We start from the raw sequence: 27,036 nt of genomic DNA, 5'->3' as shown, positions 1-27,036 counted from the left end.
TTTAGAGGTTTTTTTAATACCTGGGGCCGGATCCCCTTCCGGTGGCTTTTTATTTCCTTTGGATTCCTAAGGACACTCAGGGCTCTTCCACACAGCCATATAACCCAGAATATCAAAGCAGAATAACCCACAATATCTGCTTTGAACTGCGTTATCTGAGTCCACACTGCCCTATATCCCAATTCAATGTTTGGTGCTAAATTCACAAATATAGTCATTCCTACATAACATTACCATGTATTGAACTGCTTTTTCTGTCAATTTGTTGTAAAACATAATATTTTGGTGCTTAATTTGTAAAATCATAATGTAATTTGATGTTTAATAGGCTTTTCCTTAATCCCTCCTTATTATCCAACATTTTTGCTTATCCAACGCTTTTATTTTTCAGTGATTGGTTTGGGGGGGGGGGGGGCGCCAAAATTCTGTTCGCTTACACTTGAAAATTACCTTGGGCCGGCCCTGTCTGGGGTTCTCATAATCCAACTATGGGATCATTGCAGCACAATTGTTTCCTGGACCTCAGCCCCTCTACTGTCATTTGGCAGAGGGCAATCTGCATCAAGAGCGAGGAGCGCTCCCCATTGGCCGGCAGAGACCGGGCTCCCGCCCTCACCAGGAACCTCCTCTGACATCATTGGGGCTCAGCTAATCATGGTGGCGCTGGTACAGCTAAGCGGAGGTGGGAAATTTGAATGTGCTCTGTATAAAAATGCCTGTTTTGCACTGTACTGTATCTCAGCTTCTCTTTTGTGGATTACCACTTTGCTGACATCACTTTCAGCTGATTGAATAAACTACCTCGGTGGCTTAATCTTCAACTTGGTGAGACTTATTTCAAAACTTTAGCTTCTTCGGTTACCAAGTGCATGAACTCACGCTGACTGAGCACGGGTGCCATTTACCACCTAACAGGTTTGGTGTCTGCAGTTCAGATTCCGGCATCCATGGCCTGGATCTCACCATCCACAGCCTTTTAAATTGCTCTGTTTCACTCCTGGGACTAACTAATAGATTCTTTGTAAGGAAAGGTAGAAGTCTTGCTGACTTGAAGCTTAGATCTACTTAACTTTATCCTGTGTTTCTCCTTGTTCCTTCGTCCATCTGTTCTTTGGTAACAAAGGTCCAACGCTCAAGGTAATGAGTGTTCTTTCTCCAAACTTTCCACTGTTCTCCTCTGCAACCTTCCACCTCATAATGGACAACTCCAATTTTGCAACCGGCTCCAACTGTGAGGTTCCACCTCTGGAGGAATTTTTTTTAAAGGGGAAACCTTAACAGAAAAGGCTAACTAAGTTCCCACACATTATTATACACAGAGAACTAGACATTTCTAGCTGTGGGGGCACAACACTGGGTGTAGTTTTACCCATTATTAATCACCAATTAATAACTAATCTAATACAAACAATAACTATTCTAGCTTACAGAGTCACCTTGATGAAATAGTAAGATGAGGTCCGTGATTGGCCTTTCAAAAACTTTACTATCATTTTCTGTAGTCTTCACCTGAACTTTATACATTTTGAGATTGTTTCCTGTGACCACTTGAACCACTACTGCTAGTGGCCAATCTTTCCTAGGAGAGTCCTTTTCTTTCACCAAGACTTCGTCTTCTTTTTGCAGATCATTTTGAGCTTGTTCAGATTAAGTTCTTTTTTGGAGCAATGTCAGGTAGTCTTGCTTCCATCACTTCTGGTGTTTTGAAGGTTAACAGAGTTGCTGATGTTAGGACATCTGGACCTTCTGGATTGGTTGAGACTGGTGTTGATGTGGAGCACAGATCCCTCCCTGCAGGTGAATAATAATTGGCACGATTGGCATTGCAGCGGGGAGTTTTGCAGGCTGCAGGTGCCCTTTAAAAGAATTCAAAAAGAGATACTTGCACTACCAACTGTCTGGAGGATCCCAGCAGCAGTCTGCAGCACCCAAGAAGCTCCCCGACACCCACTCTATTGTTTCAAACTCTTAAATAAAAGGGTTAGCCTTATCTTTCCACTTTCTGGCCTCTCCTTTTGCCTCCTGTTTCTTTCTTTCCTCACTTCCCTCACTTTCACATTCTATAGCCGGCAGCTCAGATCAGCTGGTCCATGACCTTCCATGGCCCACTGCAGCCACAGGAAGGGGCCCGCTCATTGCCCCTACACTGGCTCCCCAAAAGCCACCCTAAACACCTAAACACCTATCTTCAGCCCTCACAGAAACTCAGAAGTCCCCCAACAACGAATTCTCCTTCTCTTCATTCACTTCTATGCCCAGGCCCACATTACAGTCCACACACCAGCCCAACATCAGTTCTTTCTTGGGGACGGGGGTGTCCAGACACAAAAAGGCACCCAGACTCAAAACAAAACCCCTCAAAAAAGAAAAAGAAAACCCTTTAAAAAGTAAAAAAAATAACTTACTCAGCTGCCATTTCTCTGCTGTTGGAGCTCTCCTGGCATGTAGAAATAACTCAGGAGCGCTTTTCCTCCCCCCCCCCCCCCCAATTCTCCTGGCACATCATTTCTACACACCAAGAGAGGGCTAGCAGCATAGTAATGGTGGCTGGGCAAGTTGTTTTATTTCTAAAAAAACTTTTAAAGGGGTTTTGGGGAGGGGGTGGGGGCTGTCTCAAGATTTTTGGACTCCAGGAGCCCCAAAACCCTGAGTGGATTGGGACCAGAAGTCATATGATGTGATCCCTGAGCCCAATCCACATAGTGCCTACAGCTGGAAAGACCTGGGTCTTTCCAACGGTCAAATAAATCCAGGACACAAAGCAGTGTTTTCCTGAGGTGTCGTTTGGACGTGTCAGGTAAAAATCCAGGAGGGCACGCATTTTCCACCCTGTGTGGATGTGCCCTCAGTACTGTTCTGCCCCACAAGTTGTTCAAAGGTGCCTTAATCTCATTGGAAACAGATTGGGAAATACACAGATGAGGGATAGAAAAGAATTTAATAACAGAGTTGAAATCCTTTCTCCTCCCAGGACTAACTAATAGAGTTTTTGTCAGGAAAGGTAAAAGTCTTGATGATTTGATGCTTCAATCTATTTAACTTTCTCTTGTGTTTCTCCTTCTTGTTCCTTTATCCATCTGTCCTTTGATGACAAAGATCCAAAGATCAACGTACTGAGTGTTCTTTCTGTAACCTTCCACCTCAAAATGGACAACTCCAAGGTTGCAACTGTGAGGCTCTGCCTTTGAAGAGAATTCCTAAAGGGGAAGTCTTAAAGAAAAAGTCTCCCACCATAATTATTATACACAGAGAACTAGACTTTTCCAACGAATAAAGGCCCAACTTCAGGGAAAATGGCAGGGTTTCTGTGGGGGCATGACAATTATCTTGATTGTAGGTATTTTACCTACAAAGTCTATGAAGAAGTCTCTTTAAGCACTATAAATGCCTTTATCTCTTTGCTGTAATGGGCACAAGGCTTTTTTCTATTCTTTACGTCCCAAAGAGCGCTTGACACATGTTACCAAAGCACATTGGATGTTTTAGAGCATCATCATCATACGCTATCACTCGTGGCTGAGTATGATTGTCTTCCGAGTGTAGAGTCTTGGTGGTGGGTCCATTAGTGGCTGTAGAGACCTATTCTGGAGATGCATTGTCTTTTGAAATAACTCACATCGATTTCCAGATAGAAGGTGGTCCTGACAGGTGTTTCTTGACACACCTTCCTCTTGGCATGTTTCTCCCTTTCACCCCCTATTAGTGCCTCTTCAAAATCCACAGCGCTGTTGGTAACAGCTGACCTACAGTTAGAATGCTCAAGTGGCAGGGCTTCCCAGTTCTCTGTGTTTATTCCACATTTTTAAGGTTAGCATTAAGCCCATCTTTAAATCTCTTTGGCCGGCCACTGACAATTTGTTTTTTGTTTTAGAGCAATGCTATTCAAAGTGGCAGTCTATGGACAAATGCAATCTCAAAAGCCTTTGGTTGGCTGCCTGTGGGAAGTATTCAAAAAAGAAAGACAGTTTAGTAGATATTACAGGCCCATCTATGGTACATTTGGAGAAAAATGTCATTGCAGCATATTAGAATGTCTGAAAAAATAATTTTACAGTCATATTGTTAGAATTAGTCCATAATCAGCTGTGAAATTGAGCTCTCAAGTAACAAATCCCTATAGAAATTACCTTGTCATTCTGCGGACTTTCTAGCCACTTTTGAGCACCTTTTGAATTGCCATGCGATCTCTGCCATACTGTTCTGTTCTTGATCCTCTAAGCTCCACCCCTGTTCTAAAGGAATTTTCGTTGATTGTTGCCATATACAGAATCTTTTCTCCTTCTGCTAATACATATGCAGCCTCATTCCCATCTAGTTTCTATCCTGACAAATGCTCCAAGGGCCTTCTCGTCCAAGAATGGAATGTCAAAGGATCTACTTCAGGAGACCTCTTCCTCTGTTTCTGCTGACTCTAATTAGTGTACAGAATGAGGTTGCTGGTCAGACACCACCAGAGGGATTTAGATACGTCTCTTATGAGGTGACTATCCCTAAAAAACTGACCCCTAGATATGGTCAGGAAGAATCCAAAGGCATCAGCTATCTGCTGCATATTGAGGGGAAGGGCCACATGTTTCATCTTAGGCAGAAGAAAGCATTTGTGCCGAAACACTTTCCGGTCTTCACCTACAATAAGGTGGGGGAACTCCAAGTGGACTATCCTTTCATCAAGGATGACTGTTTCTATCATGGCTTTGTTCAGGGCCAGCTCTCTTCCCAGGTCACCCTCAGCATTTGCTCTGGAGGACTAAGAGGTGTGTTTGGGTTTGACAACATGACCTATGAAATTGAACCAGTCCAGGCATCTGCTAGCTTCCAGCATATAGTGTATCGCCTGGAAGAGAAGGAAGGTGCTGTTAGGATGAGGTGTGGAGTAACAAAGGAAGAGGAAAGACGGCAAGAGATTCTGCTGCAGAACACAGAAAAAGTAGTTGTCAAAAGGAATTCGCAAAATGTGTGGTGGGCCCATGTTAGATATGCAAAAGTGGCCATTGTAGTGGACAATGAACGATTTGTGAGGTTTGACAGTAATGAAACTGTTGTTACTTTGCATGTTCTGGATATTTTTCATACTGCTATTTCATTCTATGATGCACTTTCTGTTCAGCTGTTTTTAGTTGGACTAGAAATCTGGTCAGAAAGGAATCTCATAAATACTGCTACCACTCAGGGAGCTGTACTTTGGGATTTTGGTGAATGGAGAAGACGTTCACTTCTCACTCGTCTACAGAATGATGCTGCACACTTATTTTTATATAAAGACCGTCCTCCAGTACTTGGAATTGCATATTTAGAAACAATCTGTAGTACGCATTATGCAGTAGGTGTTAATTATTTTACATCTGACAATTTATATTATTTCTCTATTACATTTGCACATGAATTGGGACATAATCTTGGTATGGCACATGATCAAAGATATTGCCGTTGTGATCGAGCTACCTGCATCATGGCTAGATATCAGGATATCACCGATCAGTTTAGTAATTGTAGTTATAGGGACTATTTCAAATTCAGGAACCATCAGTGTTTGTTAATACCACCAGGTGAAGTGTTGCATAGATTCACGTATTGTGGAAACAAAGTTGTGGAAGATGGAGAGCAATGTGATTGTGGTAAAGAAGATGAATGTGAATCAGATCCATGTTGTCAGTCTAACTGTGTGTTACGTCCAGGGGCCACTTGTGCATTTGGATCATGTTGCAGAAACTGCCAATATGTTCCAGCTCGATCCATTTGCAGAAGAAATGTTAGTATATGTGATCTTCCTGAATACTGTCATGGGTCTTCAGAATGGTGTCCTGAAGACGTCTATGTTCAAGATGGGGCCCCGTGCAGGGATGGGGCATATTGTTATCAGGGGAATTGTACTACGCATGACAGGCAGTGCAAAATTATCTTTGGCTCCCAAGCAACAGTGGCTTCAGAGGATTGTTTCAGAATAATGAATGCTCGAGGTGATCGTTTTGGCAACTGTGGCCTTAAACATGGGGTTTACAGCAAATGTACAACATCGAACATCCTGTGTGGCAGGATCCAGTGTTCAGATGTGGATGATCTCCCCATGTTGGAAGATCACAGCACTATGATTCAGACACAGGCTGGGGACATTGAGTGCTGGGGCCTAGACTACCACAGTGGGATGGAAATACCTGATTACGGAGCAGTAAGGGATGGCACTCCTTGTGGCACAGACATGATATGCATTGGTGGAGAGTGTTTGCATGTGTCCCTCTTGAACTATGACTGTAATGTCACTAAGTGTCACAACCGGGGAGTATGCAATACCTACAAACATTGCCATTGTGATTATGGCTGGGCCCCTCCTGACTGTCTCAAAGAAGGTTATGGTGGTAGTAGTGACAGTGGACCTGCTTTGCAATATAGGAGTGCTGTTGTTGCAGGAGCTGTTGTAGGAACTTTATTTGCTCTGTCTTCAGCAACTATTGTTCTTGCCATGGCTGTATATAAGGTTCTGCTGAGCCATGGTTTTAGAAGACTGAGCTCGGTCATCTCCCCAGTTGAGTTAACAGAAGAAGTAAACTGAAAGTGAACAATTCACACCAAAGAAAAAAAATTTATGTAGGAAATAATATTTAATACTTGTATTTTTATGCATATTTACTCTCTGTATTTTTTGTTCCTTGATAAAATAACAAAGTTTTATTATTGCGTATGAGGCTGATATTGTGTTGTAAGCCATTAAAGCTCTGTCCCACCATGCGGAAAGGAATTTTAATAAAGCGACAGAGTCTCTTTATTAAATCATTTAGAGAATTAGCATTATTTGACACCTATTTGATAACTCCCTGACTGTTGTACTTCAGTGTTATGAAATTGGGGGAATTGTAGTTTTACAAAGGTCCTTCACTTTCTTCTTCTATTTTTTTTGTAACTCCTTTTTCCATCTTTTTCATAACCTCCTTATTCTTCCTCATTCTTCTTCAGATCTCCCTCTTTCTTTGGCAGATTTCTATCTCCATCTTGCGCAGATTTCTATCTCCCTCTGCCTTGGGCAGATTTCTCACCATCTTCTTTTTTTTAAATATATTTTTATTAGGGAAAATGAAAAAAAAAAGGGGGGGTATTTTTCTTCTACAAGTAAAGTGGGAGAACAATAAAATGATAGGATAGTAGGAAAAACCTATAAGGGAGTAAAGTAAGTGTGGATAGAAGTTTCAGGTATGGTAGGTGGTGGAAAAGGTAGAATGGAAGCAAGGTTTCTTTGGTTTTTTCTTTCCTTTATTTTTTCTGTCTGGTCGGGTGGATTATGCTCTGTATCTTCCTTTGCTGCTCTGCTGCTCAGTTGTTTAGTTGTCTCCATCTCTTCGTGACCTCATGGACCAGTCCACGCCAGAGCTCCCTGTCGGGATGGCTATCTTTTTTTTCTTTGTAGAAAGTTGGATTTGTACTGTTCTGTCTCAGAATTTCATCATGGATTATTTTCTTGGTGAAATGGACAATTATGTCTCTGGAGACTTTATTCTTTTTTGCATAGTTTGTAGATGATCTGTAAACCTTGTCTATTAATTCATCTGTCTGTGCCTCTGATTGTTGTAGGATATGTGCTACTAAATTTACAATTATTTTTCTTTAGTTCTCTTTAGTTTCCTCCTTAATATTTCTAAATCTCAGTTGGAACTCCATCTCTCTTTGTTCCAATCCTTCTTGAATTATATCCATCCTGGCATTCTTCATATCCAGTTTATCTATCTTCTTTTGCAAATTGTCTTGAGCTTGTTCTAGTTTCTTTTTATCTATTTTTATTTCTTTGATATCATTATGAACCCCATTCAGTTCCTTCTTCATTATACCAATCTGTTGTGTAATTTCTTTATTCATGATCTGTATTTGTTCTTGAAATAATTTTTGTTGTGCTTCATGTCTTTCTGCCATAGTCTGTAATTCTTTCTGGTAGATATCCTGTTTATCAGATGATAATAATAATAATAATAATAATAATAATAATAATAATAATAATAATAACTTTATTTATACCCCGCCACCATCTCCCCAACGGGGACTCGGGGCGGCTTACATGGGGCCATGCCCAAAACAATACAATATAAACAGCATATAAAAGATAATTTCTGTATCGCTCTAAAAACATCGATCAAGCCAATTTCTTCATTTCCTGGAGGTCTCCTTGATAGGCCCTTATTATCTTTTAGCTCTTTGTCCCCTTTAATCTTTGAAGTAGTCATAATTGATGGTTAAAGTTCACTTTCCACCTCTTATTCTTCTTGGTCCCTTTATTTGGTCTCTAAGTCTTTCTGCTTCTCTGTCTTTTCTCTATGTTCTCTTTCTTTCTAGTCTTTCCGTGATTTGATCCTTTCTCTATGATATTCCCATAGACTTATATCATATCCGTCAGTTGTCAGGCCTCCAGTCACTCTATCTCTGTATACGTTGGTCTTGTCCTACTTTTGTTTACTTCTACCCTCCCAGTCCTTGCCTTATTCTGCCCTGAGTTTGCATCCACTTTTTGTCTACTCCTCCCTTCTCAGGTTTATTTCCTGCTGAGATGGCAGGCTTTTCTTTCTTTCGTCGCTAAAGCTGTTTGCTTATGAAGAAGCTACAGCCTTAGACTAAACAATGCTTTTGAAGATCAGTCTTCCTTTCTCTAGTCCGTCAGATCCATTTTAAAATCTTTGAGATTCTTTGAGACAATGAAGTAATGGAAAATAAACAGTTTTATAATCCTTTGTTTAGTCCTTATTTTTCTCATTTTACTTGCTCCCCATAAAAACAGGGGAACACGAAGTTATTCCCTTCTTTCTTTCTTTTTCCCTGCTGATTTTCCTCCCTCTGGGTTTGTTATATTTTCAGAGGATCGCCTTGCATTATATTCTTATTAATTCAGGAAAAGTCTGATTACACAAAGAATAGATTGATTTTCTATAGAAACTCACAGTTTCATATCTGCTGGAAAACAAACTCAGCCAAGAGTACAAAGTCCAACAAATTCCTCACTTGCCTTGCAGACAATTTTATGGTCCAGAAGGTAGAAGAAGCAACAAAGGGATTGGCTACTCTTCATCTAATCTTAACAAATGTGGAAGACCTGATCAATACAGTCGAAGTAGTTGGATCCTTAGGGGCAAGTGACCATGTGCTCCTGCAGTTTGCAATAAAAAAGAATGCTGAAACTAAGACAAGTCAAACACGCATCCTGGACTTTAAGAGAGCTGACTTCCAAAAAATGAAGGAATTACTGAGCGGCATTCCATGGATGCCAATATTAAAAAACAAGGGAGTTAAGGATGGATGGGAGTTTTTCAAAAGTGAAATACTCAAGGCGCAAATGCAAACAGTGCCAACAAAGAAGAAAAATAACACAAGTGCAAAGAAGCCAGAATGGATGTCCAAAGAACTTCTAACTGAGCTAAGACTCAAAAGTGACATGCACAAGAAGTGGAAAAGGGGAGAAATCATCAAAGAAGAATTCAAACGTATAGCCAACTCCTGTAGGGAAAAGGTTTGCAAGGCTATAACGCAAAATGAGCTCAGGCTTGCTAGGGACATAAAAAACAACAAAAAAGGCTTTTTTGCTTACGTTGGTAGAAAAAGGAAGAACAAGGAGGCAATAGGGCCACTGTGTGATGCCTCATGGGCCTTGTAGTCCCACTCCTAGTGTCACTGTGGCAGATGAGGATGAAAACATGGGGTTTTCTCCGGATCAACAACAGCCGGAATCCTTCCAGATGCCCGATGTTGATACTCTTGCCCAAGAACCAATTAAAACAGACCTTGAACAGCTCTCACCTCCCTTCGCTAGGAGACAGTCCTTTGCAGCAGACAGGGGAGTGAAAGAGCGGGTTCGCAGGAGCTTAAGAATTGCAGCTAAACAAGACACTGATTAGCCATGTTTCCCCTGGGAAAATCTAGGGAGTCTCACATCTGGAGAAAGCTGGGTTTTGTTTCCCGTTCTCTAGGGAAAGAGAACGCTGGACACCTGCTTGGCGGGAAAACGAGACCCAGATATAGGTGCCTGGCACGGTTGGTTCCGTGCGGAGTCAACAGAGCAGCTTCAGGAGTGATTTCGTGTTTCCAGCCTTGTGTGGACTTCGCAAAGTCCGCAAATCCAGTTTCCTTGCCTTGCCTATCCAAGTATTCAGGAATTGCCTTGCCTCGTTCCTAGTCACGGACCTTATTCCTAGAATCAAGCTTTGCTTCCAGCCTTGTTGTAGATTTACCTTGGACCTTGAAAGACCCTGGACAATTCCCCACACTATTGCTTGGCAATTGTCACGACCCAGGCTGCAGAGCACCAATAACCATACACAGAGGCCAGAATCTATCTAATATCTTTATTGAAGGAATATATAAAGTTAATAAAAACAAGTGTAGAAAATAGTTCAGAATTAGACCTTTCGGGAAAGGTCAGAATTAGTCCAAAAAAGCAATGTCCAATAAGAAATATTAAGGTCCAAAGTTGTAATCCAATAACCGAAACACTCACTTTGCCAGGCAAAGTGAGGGGAGATGACAAGGTCCTTTAGTCCATGAAACTTGAGCGAGGCTAGGAAATAACCCGATACTTGAAACAAGGCTTGAACGTGGAACAAGGTAACTAAGAACAAGAACAAGGTCCGTGGAATAACTTGGTAAAATCCGTGGAACAAGGCAAGGATTGGTCCTGGGAATCAAGGCAAAGTCCGTAGATAAACAAAGGCTGGGAAGCAAGGCGAAGGCTGGATAGCAAGGCAAGGCTTGAGCAGGAGCGAGGCTTGAATCGGAGCGCGCTGTCCAGACACAACTCGCTCCGTAGGCTGACGAATTGACTCCGCGAAGTTACTACGCGGGTAAAACACCTAAATAGAGTCTAGCTTTCCCGCCGAAGCAGTTCTCTGGGAATCAGAACCGAAAGCTAACTCTGAGACCAGATGTGAGACTCCCCAAAGATTCTCACGAGAAGCAGTCTTAATTGGCCACATTCTTAGCTGCAATCCTCGCACTCCTGCGCGAAGCTGAATCCAAACTTCTCTGTTGTTTACAAAACTCCCGGCGCAAGAATACGGGAGAAGTAGGCTCTGGGCTTGTTTGACATACTTCTGGGAGACAACTTTCTTGCAGGTGCAAGGTTCCCAGATCTGCCTGGGAAAGATCTGGCTGAGAGGAATCCAGTTCAGACTGGGAAGGTAAAAAACCCAAGTTTTCATCTTCATCAGGAATTACAATGTCCTGAGCAGGACTACAAGGCCCATGGGTCATCACACTATCCCCCTCCTCAAGGCCCCTCCCAAACTGGGGCCCTCTCCCCGAGGCGCGAGGTCGTGGTTTGGTGGGATAGGTCTGATGAAAGCGACGGGTTAGATCAGGAGCATGGACTGTGGAGGCGTCTTCCCAAGAGCGTTCCTCAGGGCCAAAACCCACCCAGTCAATGAGATATTGTAGGCGGCGGCGGTGAAAGCGAGAATCCAAAATGTCCTCAACCTCGAACTCCTCCTCCCCATTCATCAAAACAGGAGGGGGGGCCGGTTGGTCTGTATCAGGTCGCACACCATCCGCCGGAAGGAGCAGGGAACGGTGAAACACTGGGTGAATGCGCATTGAACGCGGAAGTTGGAGTTTGAAAGTCACGGGGTTTAATTGCGCCACCACTGGATAGGGACCAATGAAACGGGCATCTAACTTCCGGCAAGGGCGGTGGGAGGGCAGAAAGCGAGTGGACAGGAAAACCCGATCTCCTACCTTGATTTCGGGGCCCGGCTGGCGATGTTTGTCAGCGTGGCGTTTATAGTCCTCCTTGGCTTGATCCAGTTGCTGGAGCAAAAGTTGTTGCACCGCTGTGAGTTCCTGCAGCCAATCCTCTGCTGCGGGAACCTCTGAAGTTTCAATGACAGGGGGGAAGAAACGTGGATGGAAGCCGTAGTTTGCAAAGAACGGCGTTTCTTTTGTAGAAGCTTGAACTCCATTGTTGTAGGCAAACTCAGACAGTGGTAACAGAGAAGCCCAATTGTCCTGTTGATAGTTTACATAACAGCGAAGATACTGCTCCAAAGTGGCATTGGTGCGCTCCGTTTGCCCATCTGTTTGGGGATGATGAGCTGAAGATAAGCGAGAGTCTATGCCCAATAGTTTTTGTAGTGCCTTCCAAAAACGAGAGGTGAATTGAGATCCACGGTCTGTGACTAAACTCTTGGGCAATCCATGTAGTCTGAAAACATGTTGAAGAAATAGATCCGCAGTTTCCTTGGCCGTGGGGAGGCCTTCGCAGGGAATGAAATGGGCTAACTTGGTGAATAGGTCCACCACCACTAAGATCGTGGTGAATCCACAGGAAGGTGGTAGGTCAGTGATGAAATCCGCGGAAATTATTTCCCATGGGCGAGATGGGGTAGGAAGGGGGTGTAAAAGCCCTGAGGGCTTCTCCCTTCGTATCTTGGAGCGCTGGCATACTGGGCAGGTGTTGACATATTTTTCCACATCCTTGCGGATCTTGGGCCACCAAAAATCCCTTAGGATCAAATGCATAGTTTTAAATAGTCCGAAGTGTCCTGCTGGTTTGCAGTCATGACACAGACGAAGCGCTTTTTCCCTGCCCGGTCCGGGTGGGATATAAACATGATTTCTATAGCAGAGCAGCCCATCTTTAAGCGAAAAGGGGAAATGCAGACCTTGGCGAAGTTGGTCCTGCGCCCAGGCATCGGCTTGCTGACTAGCCCTGATTTCTTGAGCACAGATGAGTCCTGGAGTAGGGGAAGTTGAACCAATGGGAATGGATTTGGTGTTCCCCACCGTGAGCGTGGCAAAGTTCTCAGGTTGTAGCAGTTGGGATTCAAAGGTCTCCTTGCGTCCTGCAGCGTATTCCGGTTTACGTGACAGGGCGTCTGCTTGTTTGGTTTGGGCTGGGGTCACATAATGGATCTGGAAGTTGAAACGTTCAAAGAATAAAGCCCAACGTTGCTGCCTCTGATTTAGTTTGCGGGCAGTTCTTAGATGTTCTAGATTACGATGATCAGTGTGGACTTCAATGGGAAATTTGGCCCCTTCTAGCCAATGTCTCCAAGTTTCAAAGGCTGCCTTTATGGCCAGTAGTTCTTTTTCCCAAATGGTGTAATTCCTCTCTGGTGTGGTTAGTTGACGAGAATAAAAGGCACAGGGGTGGAGGTGGTCTCCCACCGGTTGTAAGAGTACAGCCCCAATTGCCACATCAGAGGCGTCCGCTTGCACCACAAAAGGGGTTCCAGGATTTGGGTGCTGTAGAATTGGCTGGGAGGTGAATAGTTTCTTTAGTTGCTGGAACCCTTTCTCTGCTTGATCAGTCCAGCGGAAAGGCTGCTTTCCACGGATGCAGCTAGTGATGGGGTCGGACCAGCGGGCAAAATCTGGAATGAACTTGCGGTAGTAGTTCGCGAACCCCAAGAAACGCTGCACCTCTTTCTTGTTAGTTGGCGCCCGCCATTCCAATACTGCTGAAACTTTGGCTGGATCCATGGAAAGCCCTAGAGGCGAGATGCGGTAACCAAGGAAGTCTACCTCTTGTAGATCAAAAGCGCATTTTTCCAGCTTGGCATAAAGCCCATGATCCCGCAATCGTTGTAACACCATTTTGACGTGGTTCTCATGTTCTGATTGTGATCTGGAAAACACCAAAAAATCGTCCAGGTAGATTATCAAGAACCTGTCTAGATAGTCCTGAAAAATGTCATTGACAAAATGCTGGAACGTTGCGGGGGCTCCGCATAAACCGAAATTCATAACTCGGGACTCAAATAATCCGAATTTGGTCTGGAAGGCGGTCTTCCACTCGTCCCCTTCCCTGATGCGAACTAAGTTGTAAGCCCCCCGAAGATCCAGCTTGGTGTAAACCTTGGCTCCTCGAAGCCGATCCAGTAGATCCGAGATTAAGGGCAGGGGATAGCTGTTCCGCTTGGTGATATTGTTCAATGCTCTGTAGTCCACCACCAAGCGTAGTTCCCCTGACTTCTTCTTCACAAACATCACTGGGGAGGCGGCTGGGGATTGAGAGGGTCTGATGAATCCCTTGCGAAGGTTTGTCTCTAAGAATTCCCTGAGAGCTTCTTGCTCTGGTTCAGTCAGGGAGTAGAGATGCCCTCGCGGGATCGGGGCCCCCTCCACCAAGTCAATGGCACAGTCATAAGGTCTATGTGGGGGTAATTTTTCGGCTTCTTTCTCATTGAATACATCCCAATACTCGGAGTACTTCTTTGGCAAGGTGATGATGGGCTCGGTGTCTGTGGCATGGCATACCTTGGCTACGAGGCAATGGTTTTGGCAGTACGGTGAAGCAAACTGCAGTTCTCTGTTGGACCAGGAGATGTTAGGGTCGTGGAGAGTCAGCCATGGAATTCCCAAAATCACAGGGAAATGGGGGACCTCGGTAACAAAGAAGGAAATCTCTTCCATATGTTCCCTTATCCACATCCTGGTGGGTTCCGACCACTGACTTACGGGGCCCGTCTTGAGGGGACGGCCGTCTATGGCTTGCACCACACGGGCATTCTTGAAATCATGATATTGTAATCCCAGAGAGTCGGCATACTCTCTATCGATGAAATTGTTGGTAGCTCCAGAGTCTATCATGGCGTGGATCATGATGGGTCCCCTTTTTGCTGACCATAATGTGACCACGAGAAGGAACAGGACCCCGGTTGGCGGCTCTTGGATGGATTTTTTGACCGGGTTGGCGAGCCTCTCTACACCCGGTCGTTGGCTTCCCCCGCCGGCTGTGTGCCAGTCGGCTCAGACGCCTTCGTCTCCGTGGAGGACGCCGCCGCAAGACGGGCGGCAGGCTTCCCTTTGGCTGGGCACTCTCTGGCGAAGTGGCCCCCGTTCCCGCAGTACCAGCAGAGGTTTAAGCGTTGACGACGGGCCTTCTCGGCGGCATCTAGTCTGGGACGCACATTGCCCAACTGCATCGGCACCTCCTCGCCTCCTCTGGGGTATGGGGTTGGCGGTGGGGGTCTCCACACCGGACGTGGCTGAACGCTGGCGGGAGCGGGGGGTTTTGCCCCGGCTCTACTGCCCTGGCCTCGAACCCACTGTTTCCTGTTGGCAATCATGACTTCAGCCCGTAAACATTGATCAATGAGTGCCTCGAGGGTCTGGGGAGGATCCACCTTGGAGATTTCTTCCAGCATTTCAATGTTGAGACCCTCCCGGAATTGTCCCCTGAGGGCTACATCGTTCCAGCCGGTGTTGTGGGCCAGCACTCGGAACTCGGCTATATACTGAGACATAGGTCTGTCTCCTTGGAAAAGGCGACGGAGTTTGTGACCGGCTGCCTCCAAATTGTCCTTGATTCCCCAAGTCTCCTTGAGGTGGTCCAAGAAGTGTTGCGCTGATCTTAGGTGTGGAGAGGCTTGGTCGAACAGTGCCGTCGCCCAGCTGGCCGCTGGCCCGTCTAGAAGACTGTAAACCCATGCCACTTTGATGTCTTCTTGGGGAAACTCGGCAGCACGGGCCTCCAGATAAGCTTGACATTGGCGACGGAAGACATGAACCTTAGAAGCTTCTCCAGTAAACTTGGTTGGCAACGCCATGGCCGGAAGACGAACTCCGCGTTCCTTCAAACCCCTTATTTCTCCATCCTGTGCATTGAGCTTATCACGGATTCGGTCCACCTCTTCCTTGTCGATGGTGTAGGTAATCGGCTGGCCGCTCGGCCCAGGTACGACTCCGGTAGACATTCTGGCCGAGGTTAATTGGTGCTTAGGGTGGCGGAGTCAAACTGTCACGACCCAGGCTGCAGAGCACCAATAACCATACACAGAGGCCAGAATCTATCTAATATCTTTATTGAAGGAATATATAAAGTTAATAAAAACAAGTGTAGAAAATAGTTCAGAATTAGACCTTTCGGGAAAGGTCAGAATTAGTCCAAAAAAGCAATGTCCAATAAGAAATATTAAGGTCCAAAGTTGTAATCCAATAACCGAAACACTCACTTTGCCAGGCAAAGTGAGGGGAGATGACAAGGTCCTTTAGTCCATGAAACTTGAGCGAGGCTAGGAAATAACCCGATACTTGAAACAAGGCTTGAACGTGGAACAAGGTAACTAAGAACAAGAACAAGGTCCGTGGAATAACTTGGTAAAATCCGTGGAACAAGGCAAGGATTGGTCCTGGGAATCAAGGCAAAGTCCGTAGATAAACAAAGGCTGGGAAGCAAGGCGAAGGCTGGATAGCAAGGCAAGGCTTGAGCAGGAGCGAGGCTTGAATCGGAGCGCGCTGTCCAGACACAACTCGCTCCGTAGGCTGACGAATTGACTCCGCGAAGTTACTACGCGGGTAAAACACCTAAATAGAGTCTAGCTTTCCCGCCGAAGCAGTTCTCTGGGAATCAGAACCGAAAGCTAACTCTGAGACCAGATGTGAGACTCCCCAAAGATTCTCACGAGAAGCAGTCTTAATTGGCCACATTCTTAGCTGCAATCCTCGCACTCCTGCGCGAAGCTGAATCCAAACTTCTCTGTTGTTTACAAAACTCCCGGCGCAAGAATACGGGAGAAGTAGGCTCTGGGCTTGTTTGACATACTTCTGGGAGACAACTTTCTTGCAGGTGCAAGGTTCCCAGATCTGCCTGGGAAAGATCTGGCTGAGAGGAATCCAGTTCAGACTGGGAAGGTAAAAAACCCAAGTTTTCATCTTCATCAGGAATTACAATGTCCTGAGCAGGACTACAAGGCCCATGGGTCATCACAGCAATAGTGTGTGTTTCGGTTTATTGGATTTTATCTTTGGACTCTAATATCATTTATTGGACAAAATATTTCTGGACTATATTTGACCTCATTTGATAGGTCTGCTTCTGGACTATATTCTCTACTTGTTTTTATTATTCTTATATATATTCTTAATAAAGATATTAGATAGATATTGGCCTCCGTGTCCGGTTCTTGGTGCTCCGTTGCCTCAGGCGTGACACACTGCAAGGAGAAGATGGGGTGATGGTGACAAGAGACAGGGAAAAGGCAGAACTACTTAATGCCTTCTTTGCCTCGGTCTTCTCACAAAAAGAAAGCCATCTTCAACCTCAGCAACATGGAATGGACGAAGGACTGGGGGAAATCCAACCCCAAATAGGGAAACAAGTTGTCCAGGAACACCTGGCCGCTCTAAACGAATTCAAGTCCCCAGGGCCAGATCAGCTACATCCAAGAGTATTGAAGGAACTAGCGGAAGTTATTTCAGAACCACTGGCAATCATCTTCGAGAGTTCTTGGAGAACAGGAGAAGTCCCAGCAGATTGGAGGCGGGCGAATGTGGTCCTTATCTTCAAGAAGGGAAAAAAGAACGACCCAAATAATTACCGTCCGGTCAGCCTCATGTCGATACCAGGCAAGATTCTGGAAAAGATCATTAAGGAAGTGGTCTGCAAACACTTAGAAACAAATGTAATCATTGCTAATAGTCTACACGGAATTACCAAAAACAAGTCATGCCAGACTAATCTGATCTCTTTTTTCGATAGAGTTACGAGTTGGGTCGATACAGGGAATGCTTTGAATGTAGCGTACCTGGATTTCAGTAAGGCCTTTGACAAAGTCCCCCACGACCTTCTGGCAAACAAACTAGTAAAATGTGGGCTAGACAAAACTACGGTTAGGTGGATCTGTAATTGGCTAAGCGAACTAACCCAAAGGGTGCTCACCAATGCGTCGTCTTCATCATGGAAAGAAATGACAAGTGGAGTGCCGCAGGGCTCCGTCCTGGGCCCCGTTCTGTTCAACATCTTTATTAACAACTTAGACAAAGAGTTAGAAGGCACGATCATCAAGTTTACAGACAACATCAAACTGGGAGGGATAGCTAACACTCCAGAAGACAGGAGCAGAATTCAAAACGATCTTGACAGACTGGAAAGATGGGCCGAAACTAACAAAATGAAGTTCAACAGGGACAAATGCAAGATACTTCACTTTGGCAGAAAAAATGGAAATCAAAGATACAGAATGGGGGACGCCTGGCTTGACAGCAGTGTGTGCGAAAAAGACCTTGGAGTCCTCGTGGACAACAAGTTAAACATGAGCCAACAATGTGATGCAGCAGCTAAAAAAGCCAATGGGATTCTGGCCTGCATAAATAGGGGTATAGCTTCTAGATCCAGGGAAGTCATGCTCCCCCTCTATTCTGCCTTGGTCAGACCACACCTGGAATACTGTGTCCAATTTTGGGCACTGCAGTTGAAGGGAGATGTTGACAAGCTGGAAAGCGTCCAGAGGAGGGCGACTAAAATGATTAAGGGTCTGGAGAACAAGCCCTATGAGGAGCGGCTTAAAGAGCTGGGCATGTTTAGACTGCAGAAGAGAAGGCTGAGGGGAGACATGATAGCCATGTACAAATACGTGAAGGGAAGTCATAGGGAGGAGGGAGCAAGCTTATTTTCTGCTGCCCTGCAGACTAGGACACGGAACAATGGCTTCAAACTACAGGAAAGGAGATTCCACCTGAACATCAGGAAGAACTTCCTCACTGTGAGAGCTGTTCGACAGTGGAACTCTCTCCCCCAGGCTGTGGTGGAGGCTCCTTCTTTGGAGGCTTTTAAGCAGAGGCTGGATGGCCATCTGTCGGAGGTGCTTTGAATGCGATTTCCTGCTTCTTAGCGGGGGGTTGGACTAGATGGCCCATGAGGTCTCTTCCAACTCTACTATTCTATGATTCTATGATTCTATGACTGATTTCAGGGCCATTGGTTGGTGCCTATCAGGCTTAGCGACTTCTCCAGCCTCAATCCACCGGAGAAGGGGGGCAAACGGCCTTCCAGAACAGAATTGCGGTTGGCTCTCCAAGAGGTCTCAGAGAGTCCAGCCTGCCGCCATCAGTGCCCACCGGAAGACCGATTTCTCACCATCTTCTGACATCCACTTTTCCTCTTGGCATCTCTTTTCTTTCTCCTCCTTCTGCAACCATGTCACATGCTTTGGGGTAAGCTGTGAAGTTCAATAGTCTTTTCAGGGAAACCACTGAATGTTGTCGGGTTCCTTCCTATCTCTATGAAGATCTATCAGTGTCACCTTTGTAGTATTCTTCGTATGAAACAAATTCACCAGCCAGCAGAGTTTTGTAGCAAAGGTGTTTATTCAAACACTAGGAAGGCTACTGAGGCTTTGGCTGCACAGAACTATATATCCCAACCATCAGTAGTTAAATATATTATAGGTGTAACAACCAAAGAGTGTGGCTTAAAGGCACAGTATACCACAACCTTTAGGTAAAGGTGAGTTGTTAAGTCCATTTGGTCAATTGGACCTAGTTGTATATATCTCTAGGTCCTGGCAACCAGTCTGGTTGTTGTTGGCAAGGGCTGTTGCTGAATGTCACATTTTCTGACCTTAATGGTAAGGTTTGGGACTTTAGGGACCTTGATATAGATGCCCATGGTGGAAGTTACCTGAGTGTCCCCCATGGCGACTTCTACTGGGGCTTCTTCCCACCTGAACTTTAGTACTACTGGTTCATCATCTTACAACACCTTTCTCTATTTTAACTAGCAACTACTTCCTGACCTCGATTGTGTCTTTGCCATTCTGCTTGTTCATTGTATCTGGAGTTGGACTTTTGACCTTAATGATTGCCAGTACATTATACCTTATGCTGTTGCATTTAATTGCACCTGCCCTTACAATCTGCTCCTAAAAATAGGTACCAAAATACCAATTCTGATACACTCCCCTACACTTTAATTTCCCTCCCCTCAATGCAATTATTTATAAGATTTTTTCATCCCCCGTCGGGTTATGTTGATGTGTGTGTGTGTGTGTGTGTGTGTGTGTGTGTGTGTGAAAGAACAAACTGCAAAAACTATTCAGGTATCTCTTTTCTAACTTCTGCTGGGAAAATCTTCACAAGTATCCTTGCAAACCGCCTTCTACCTGTCTCAGAAGACACCTTTCCAGACTGGCTTCTGCCCCTCCAGAGAAACAGTGGACATGATCATCACTGCACGACAGCTCCAAGAAAAATGCAGGGAACAAAATCAACCTCTGTACATGGCATTCATTGACCTTGCAAAGGCATTCGACACAGTGAATTGCAGATCTCTCTGGACCACCATCCAAAAGATCGGATGCAATGACACATTTTTGAACACCTTATGGCTCCTCCATGATGATACATACGATGGCAACAATCTTGGACAGCAATGACTCCAAAGTGATCAATTTAAGGTGGAATCAGGTGCCAAACAGGGATGTGTTATTGCCCTATCCTTATTTTCTATCTTCATCACTATGATACTTCATCTTGTTGATGGGAAGCTTCCCATCGGAGTAGAAATCATCTATTGGAGAGATGGCAAGCTGTTTAACCTCAGCAGATTGAAAGCCAAAACCCAGGTCACAACAACATCTGTTATAGAACTCCAATATGCTGATGATAACCTTGTATAAAAAAGACCCATTTTTAATAATAACAAAAATCTGTTCCTGGTTTGGAAGTGTTATTTCCTGTTTCATTGGGTTTTCTTTACTTTGAAAGTCATTGTTATACTTCAGAAACTTTGTTTTTGTGGCTGAAACTTTGTTAAATTGGTGGAGAGAGACTCAACAAACCATAATGTGCTATTTTTATAGGGCAAGGTCCTTTGCACAAAGACAAAGTTTTGGCAGTGTAATAAAGTTTTGCCATGTTTTTATGAAAGAACCAATTAGGAAATGACATGTATCAACAAGGAACAGAAATCATAGCACACCATCAAATCTTGACAGATGGCCACAGAATAAGGAAATCTGTTCCTGGTTTGAAAGTGTTATTTCCTAGTTCATTGGGTTTTCTGGGGCTGAGAGTGTGTGACTTGCCCAAGATCACTCAGTGGGTTTCCATGGCTGAGTGGGGAATCAAGCCACAGTAGTAGTCCAACTCTCAAACCATTACACTACAACCAGGAAGGGAAGGGGGATTTCTCTCCTGGATAGCAATAGGCTTAAGAGCCCCATAGAAACCAGCCAGGAAGGGAAGGGGGATTTCTTTCCTGGATAGCAGCGGGTTTAAGAGCCCTATAGAAACCAACCAGAAAGGGAAGGGGGTTTTCTCTCCTGGATAGCAGCGTGTTTAAGAGCCCCATAGAAACCAACCAGGAAGGTGGTCATGGACTCCAAGGAGGGTGCCAGCTCTGGAGGACGACTGGGTAGAGCAGCAGCTCCCTTCCTCCCATGGATTGAGGCGGGGGGGGGGGGGGAGCGAAACCGAGAGGTCAGCCAAAGGTCCAAAAGGGCTCTCCTCCTCAAGAGGAGAGCCCAAAAGGATCCGGTATTGACCTCAAGGTACCGCGGGTCACTCCAGTAGTGCGCAGGCGATTGGCCTGCAAATCTCCGACCATACGCATTTTAAACTTAAAGAAAGAAGAGGAAGAGAAGGAGAGAAGAAGAGATACACGGAAACGTGTGAAAGAAATAAAAGGGTATTGGAAAGAGGCAAGGGGACTCCCATGAGAAAAGAAGAAGAAATCCAGGGAAACAGGGAACGGGGGGGAGAAACAAAAGAGCAAGAACAAGAGAGGGATCAAAATAAGACAATAAGACAAGAAAAAAAATTAAATATATAAGCAAAGTCAAGGATATTCAAAGGGAGATTGGAAAAGGGGACTAGAAGTTGAAGGATTGATTGAAGAAAGACTGAGGGAGAAACAGAAGGATAGAAGGTCAGAATATAAATAAATTTTAAGAAACTGAAAGAGAGGATAAAGAGAACAAAGCGGAAAAAGAGGAATCTGAGAGAAAACATGCCAAGCAGGAAAATCCGTAGCTATATTGGTTATATTTATATTGGACTAGAAATAGGCTGACCTTGAAACAGATTTGAGTCTATGAGGGGGCTAAAAGTAAACAAAAGGAACACCCAGAGCGTGGAAGGAGGAGGGGTGTGGAAACCAACCAGGAAGGGAAAGGGGTTTTCTCTCCTGGATAGCCAGGAGAGAAAATGCTCCAGGCTTGGTTTCTATGGGGCTCTTAAACCCCAATGCTAGCCAGGAGATTGGTTGAATTAAAACACTTTCTCATATATCCGAAGGTTATCCGAAGATATTCCAAGGCATGGGCACAAATGCTTCGAATTGGAAGGTTAAATTCAAAGTGCCAAACCATCTCGAAACCCCGTTCGGAACCCAAAATAGATATGAATTTATTCCGATTCTGATTAATTCGCCTAATACACACTTTAATTTGTTTGCAGTAATTGTGCGATTTAACTGTCAGGTGGGGGAAGGTTTGGCAGGTTACAATTGTGCAAGTAAAATAATAATAATAATAATAATAATAATAATAATAATAATAATGCATTTTCTGGCATTGTATATTTCTGCCGCTTCTGTGACTGTTCATTTGGGTTTTGATGATTCCATAGCCCACTTGTCGATGGATGTCCAGAATCAGCAGCACCCACCACGGTCCTTTTTATCCTGGGCGACGACCGAGCCAGTATAGACTTCGTTTTGGTTTGATTCTCCATAATGCTAATGGGTTAGGTGCTCTTGGTTCCACTCCTCAGCTGTGCCAAAAGATCTCAGCCGGCATTTGGAAACAATAGACATTGACAAAATTACGATCTGCCAACTGCAAAAGGTCACCCTACTGGGATCTGCACGCATCATCCAAAAATACATCACACAGTCCTAGACACTTGGGAAGTGTTCAACTTGTGATTTTGTGATACGAAATCCAGCATGTCTATCTTGTTTGCTGTGTCATACAATAAAATAATAATAATAATAATAATAATAATAATAATAATAATAATAATAATAATAATAATTTATCATTTAGGATGTATCAACTGTGGAAACAAGAGTACCCTGACTCACAGATAACAGAACCCCAACTAGCTGACCAACGAAGATTCATAATCAGAAACAAAATGCTCAGTGAAGTTGAACTCGAAGAAATCCAGAAAATCTGCAAAGCAAATTACCATCAGACCACAGCACAGACAGCAGCAGAGACTCCAGCAACACTTGGAATGGTGGAACAGATAGAACCAGAAGAAAGTGTGGCACTTTTGCAAGAACTTGATGAGCCAGCACTTGAAACACCTGTTGAACCACCAAGAACCTTGACAGCAAGACAACAAGAGCTCAAGAATAAGATCATGGCTCATGCTGCAGCAAATGCAATAAGAAAGCGGCTCCTAACTCTAAAAACAGTGCCCAAGAGACACCTGGCACCTCTCATGAAAGATGTGAATGCAGTACTCTCCACTGTCCAGATAACATCAATTGAACAAACAAACCAGCAACAGCAACAGCCAGAAAAATTGAAAGATATGAAGCCAGAATCATCCAGTACAGACAAAATCAACTGTTTCAATCAGACCAAAGACGGTTCTACCAGAGTCTGAACCAAACAACAGACACAGTAACCATAAAGCCAGAGAAAACTGCAACAACGAAGTTCTGGAAAGAGCTTTGGGAAAATAATAAGAACTACAAAAAAACGCTGGGTGGATAAAGGAGTTTGAAGGAAAATTCTCACAGAACAAAATGGAACAGATGGAAATAACAGCTGAAATGATCAGCAAACGAGTGCAAAAAGTCAAGAACTGGACATCGCCTGGTAGTGATCAACTTCATGGATTTTGGCTCAAACATCTGATTAGTTTACATGGAAAAATGGCCCAACAATTCAATGAGATGCTGCAGAAAGGAAGTATCAGTGAATGGCTAACAACTGGAAGAACATACCTGATACAAAAGGATCCAGCAAAAGGAGCAGCACCAGGAAACTACAGGCCAATAACGTGTCTGCCCACTATGTTTGAACTACTGACTGGCATCATAGCTGACAGAATTCAAGACTATCTTGAAGAAAAAAAACATCTTGCCAGATGAACAGAAAGGCAACAAACGGAAAAGCAGGGGCACAAAAGACCAATTATTAATTGACAAAATGATTCTGGAGAACTGTAAAAGCCGAAAAGCTAATCTTCACATGACTACAAAAAGGCCTTTGACTCACTCCCACACAGCTGGATCATCAAGTGCCTGGACACTATCGGGATTAGTAAAAACGTTGGCACCTTTATTGAAAACATGATGGAGCACTGGAAAACTGAACTGTTTGTTGGAAATGAAAGCTATGGACTTGTCAACATCAGAAGAGGAATTTTCCAGGGAGACTCATTGTCCCCTCTGCTTTTCATTATTGCCATGATCCCTCTGTCAACAATCTTACAAAAAACAAATCTCGGCTATCAAACATCTAAGAAATCTCACAAAATTTCGCATCTGATGTACATGGATGACCTGAAGCTGTATGGGAAAACGGAAACTGAAATCCAGTCTCTGACCAACACTGTCCGAATTTTTAGCACTGATATCAGCATGAAGTTTGGCTTGGACAAATGTTCGACAATGGCATTGAAGAAGGGAAAAATCATTGAAAGTGAGGGCATAAATATGCCTAATGGCCAAACAATAAAGTGTCACCAACCAGAAGCTCATAAATATCTGGGCATATTACAGCTGGACAACATCAAGCATGAACATGTGAAAACTGTGGTCAGTAAAGAATACACACAAAGGGTCAGAAAAATTCTCAAAAGCAAGCTCAATGGAGACAACACCATCAAGGCTATAAACACCTGGGCCATAACTGTCATAAGATATACTGCTGGCATCATAAACTGGACACAGGCGGAACTGGACAATTTGGACAGAAAAACAAGAAAACTCATGACCATTCATCTTTCACTGCACCCTTGCAGTGATGTTGACCAGCTATATCTGCCTAGAAGATCAGGGGGCAGAGGACTCTTACAAGTAAAACAAGCAGTCAAAGAAGAAGAACATGCCCTGGCAGAATATGTAAAGCAAAGTGAAGAACCTGCCTTGATTGAAGTCAAAAATCAGAAACTCCTCAAAGCACAGCAGACAAAAAAGCAGTACAAGAAAACCACACTACAAACTAGAGCTGACAGCTGGCACAACAAAACATTGCATGGAAAGTTCCTTGACAAAATTGAAGGAACAGCTGATAAGGAGAAGACCTGGCTATGGCTCATGAATGGGACCCTGAAGAAGGAGACAGAAGTCCTGATCCTTGCAGCCCAGGAGCAAGCCATCAGGACAAATGCAATTAAGGCCAAGATAAAAAAATCAGCTGATGACCCAAAATGCAGACTGTGCAAGGAAACCGACGAAACCATTGATCATCTCCTCAGCTGCTGTAAGAAAATTGCACAGACAGACTACAAACAGAGGCACAACTATGTGGCCCAAATGATTCATTGGAACTTATGCCTCAAGTACCACCTCCCTGCAGTAAAGAACTGGTGGGATCACAAACTTACAAAAGTATTGGAGAATGAGCACACAAAGATACTGTGGGACTTCCAAATCCAGACTGACAAAGTTCTGGAACACAACACACCAGACATCACAGTTGTGGAAAAGAAAAAGGTTTGGATCATTGATGTTGCCATCCCAGGTGACAGTCGCATTGACGAAAAATAACAGGAAAAACTCAGCCGCTATCAGGACCTCAAGATTGGACTTCAAAGACTCTGGCAGAAACCAGTGCAGGTGGTCCCGGTGGTGATGGGCACACTGGGAGCCGTGCCAAAAGATCTCAGCCGGCATTTGGAAACAATAGACATTGACAAAATTACGATCTGCCAACTGCAAAAGGTCACCCTACTGGGATCTGCACGCATCATCCGAAAATACATCACACAGTCCTAGACACTTGGGAAGTGTTCAACTTGTGATTTTGTGATACGAAATCCAGCATGTCTATCTTGTTTGCTGTGTCATACAATAAAATAATAATAATAATAATAATAATAATAATAATAATAATAATAATAATAATAATATTCATCCCAACAAAGGATTCCCCCAGGCAGTAAGCAGCCAAGCTTTGAAGCCGAAAGGCTATTCACTGCTAATCAAGGTGGGCAATTGAAACATTCACACCTGCCACCAACAGACAAGAGTTCTTTCTTTTTCCCTTCCTGGACCTTCTATTTAGCTGGTTGTGAGCCTTTTATTTTATCAGTTTTAAACTTATTATGCAGAAGAGCCGCCCCTCCCGCTCTTGGGTCACGGGCTCCAGAGAGGAGCAGCAGGAGGAGGACGGCCGGGTGCCCTGGCCCTGCACAGGGTAAGCGAGAGGATGAGGAGGAGGAGGAGGAGGAGAGGGAGGGGCTGGCTACCCCAGCGGGAATCTGCCTCCTCCTGCAAGACCCTGCTGCTGCACGGAGGGGCATTTGGGCTTCAGCTCATTGACTTCCCAGCACTTTTCCCTTATCTGGAGGGAGGCCACAAGAGGGCCTAGGCCAGGCCTGGGCAAACCTGGGCCCTCCTTCCCTCCAAGTGTTTTGGATTTCAGAAAGAGAAAACTCCATGCTTAGGCAAAAAACTGCCCGCCTTGAGGAAGGCTCAGCGGGACACGCGCCGGGGGTGGCCGTGAGGGTGCGTGTGCAGGACCCCACACTCTGAAGGCTTCCCTCCTTCTCCTCCTCCCTCTCCCTCCCCACCTTGAGTGGCCCGTCTTCTAGGCAATGGGGATGCCTGCCAACCCCCCTTCCCTCCTGCAGAAAACCCCAAGCCACGCGCCGTTCCTTTACCTTGGCAGGCAATGGCCGCCCCCCCCCCCCCACCGCTGCTGCTGCTCCTCCTGGGCTGAAGCCGCCTCTTCCTCGCCCTTTCCGTCGTGGGCTTCGGGCGGCAACATCTCTCAGGTGGCGAGGGCCTTTCCGGTGCCATGCATCAGGGAGGGAGGGAGGAATGGAGCTCCCACTCTCCCACGCAAAGGTGGACGCGGAAGAGTCCAGAGGGGAAGCGGGATGGGTCTGCCGCCGCATATTCACCTTGCCTCCTTCCTCTTCTTGCCTGCTGCTGCGACAGAGCCAAATCCAGAGCCATGGCCCAGCTGCGTGCTTCTTCCTCCTCCACCTTCAACTTCCTGGTGCTAGGGGGTTCGCGAGCAAACCCGGGAGGAGGGGGCAGTGTGTGTTTGCGCGCACGGGGGGGGGGGGGTTGCGTGCACATGGGGAGCTCCTGAAGTGCGCCCCAAAAAGAGAATGGCGCCACAGGCAACTGCCTAGTTTGCCTTATGGGTGAACCGCCCCTGACAG

At 44.9% G+C, this 27,036-nt stretch overlaps 1 protein-coding gene across 1 annotated transcript; it reads left to right on the top strand.

Annotated features, from left to right (window-relative positions):
* Window positions 1–3,171: 3,171 nt before the first annotated feature.
* LOC100562187 (disintegrin and metalloproteinase domain-containing protein 21-like) lies at window positions 3,172–9,836 on the top strand. The gene has a single exon (XM_062968080.1). The coding sequence runs from the start codon at window positions 4,331–4,333 to the stop codon at window positions 6,545–6,547; it is 2,217 nt and encodes a 738-aa protein (XP_062824150.1). The 5' UTR covers window positions 3,172–4,330; the 3' UTR covers window positions 6,548–9,836.
* Window positions 9,837–27,036: the final 17,200 nt, after the last annotated feature.

Source organism: Anolis carolinensis, chromosome 1 (assembly GCF_035594765.1).
Source record: "Anolis carolinensis isolate JA03-04 chromosome 1, rAnoCar3.1.pri, whole genome shotgun sequence".
Classification (NCBI taxonomy): Eukaryota; Metazoa; Chordata; class Lepidosauria; order Squamata; family Dactyloidae; genus Anolis; species Anolis carolinensis.
The sequence above is the reverse complement of the archived record's forward strand: the minus strand, read 5'-3'. Positions and strand labels throughout refer to the sequence as shown.

Coding starts and splice junctions, on each gene's coding strand:
- LOC100562187 (XM_062968080.1), top strand. CDS start 4,331: ATGCTCCAAGGGCCTTCTCGTCCAAGAATGGAATGTCAAAGGATCTAC.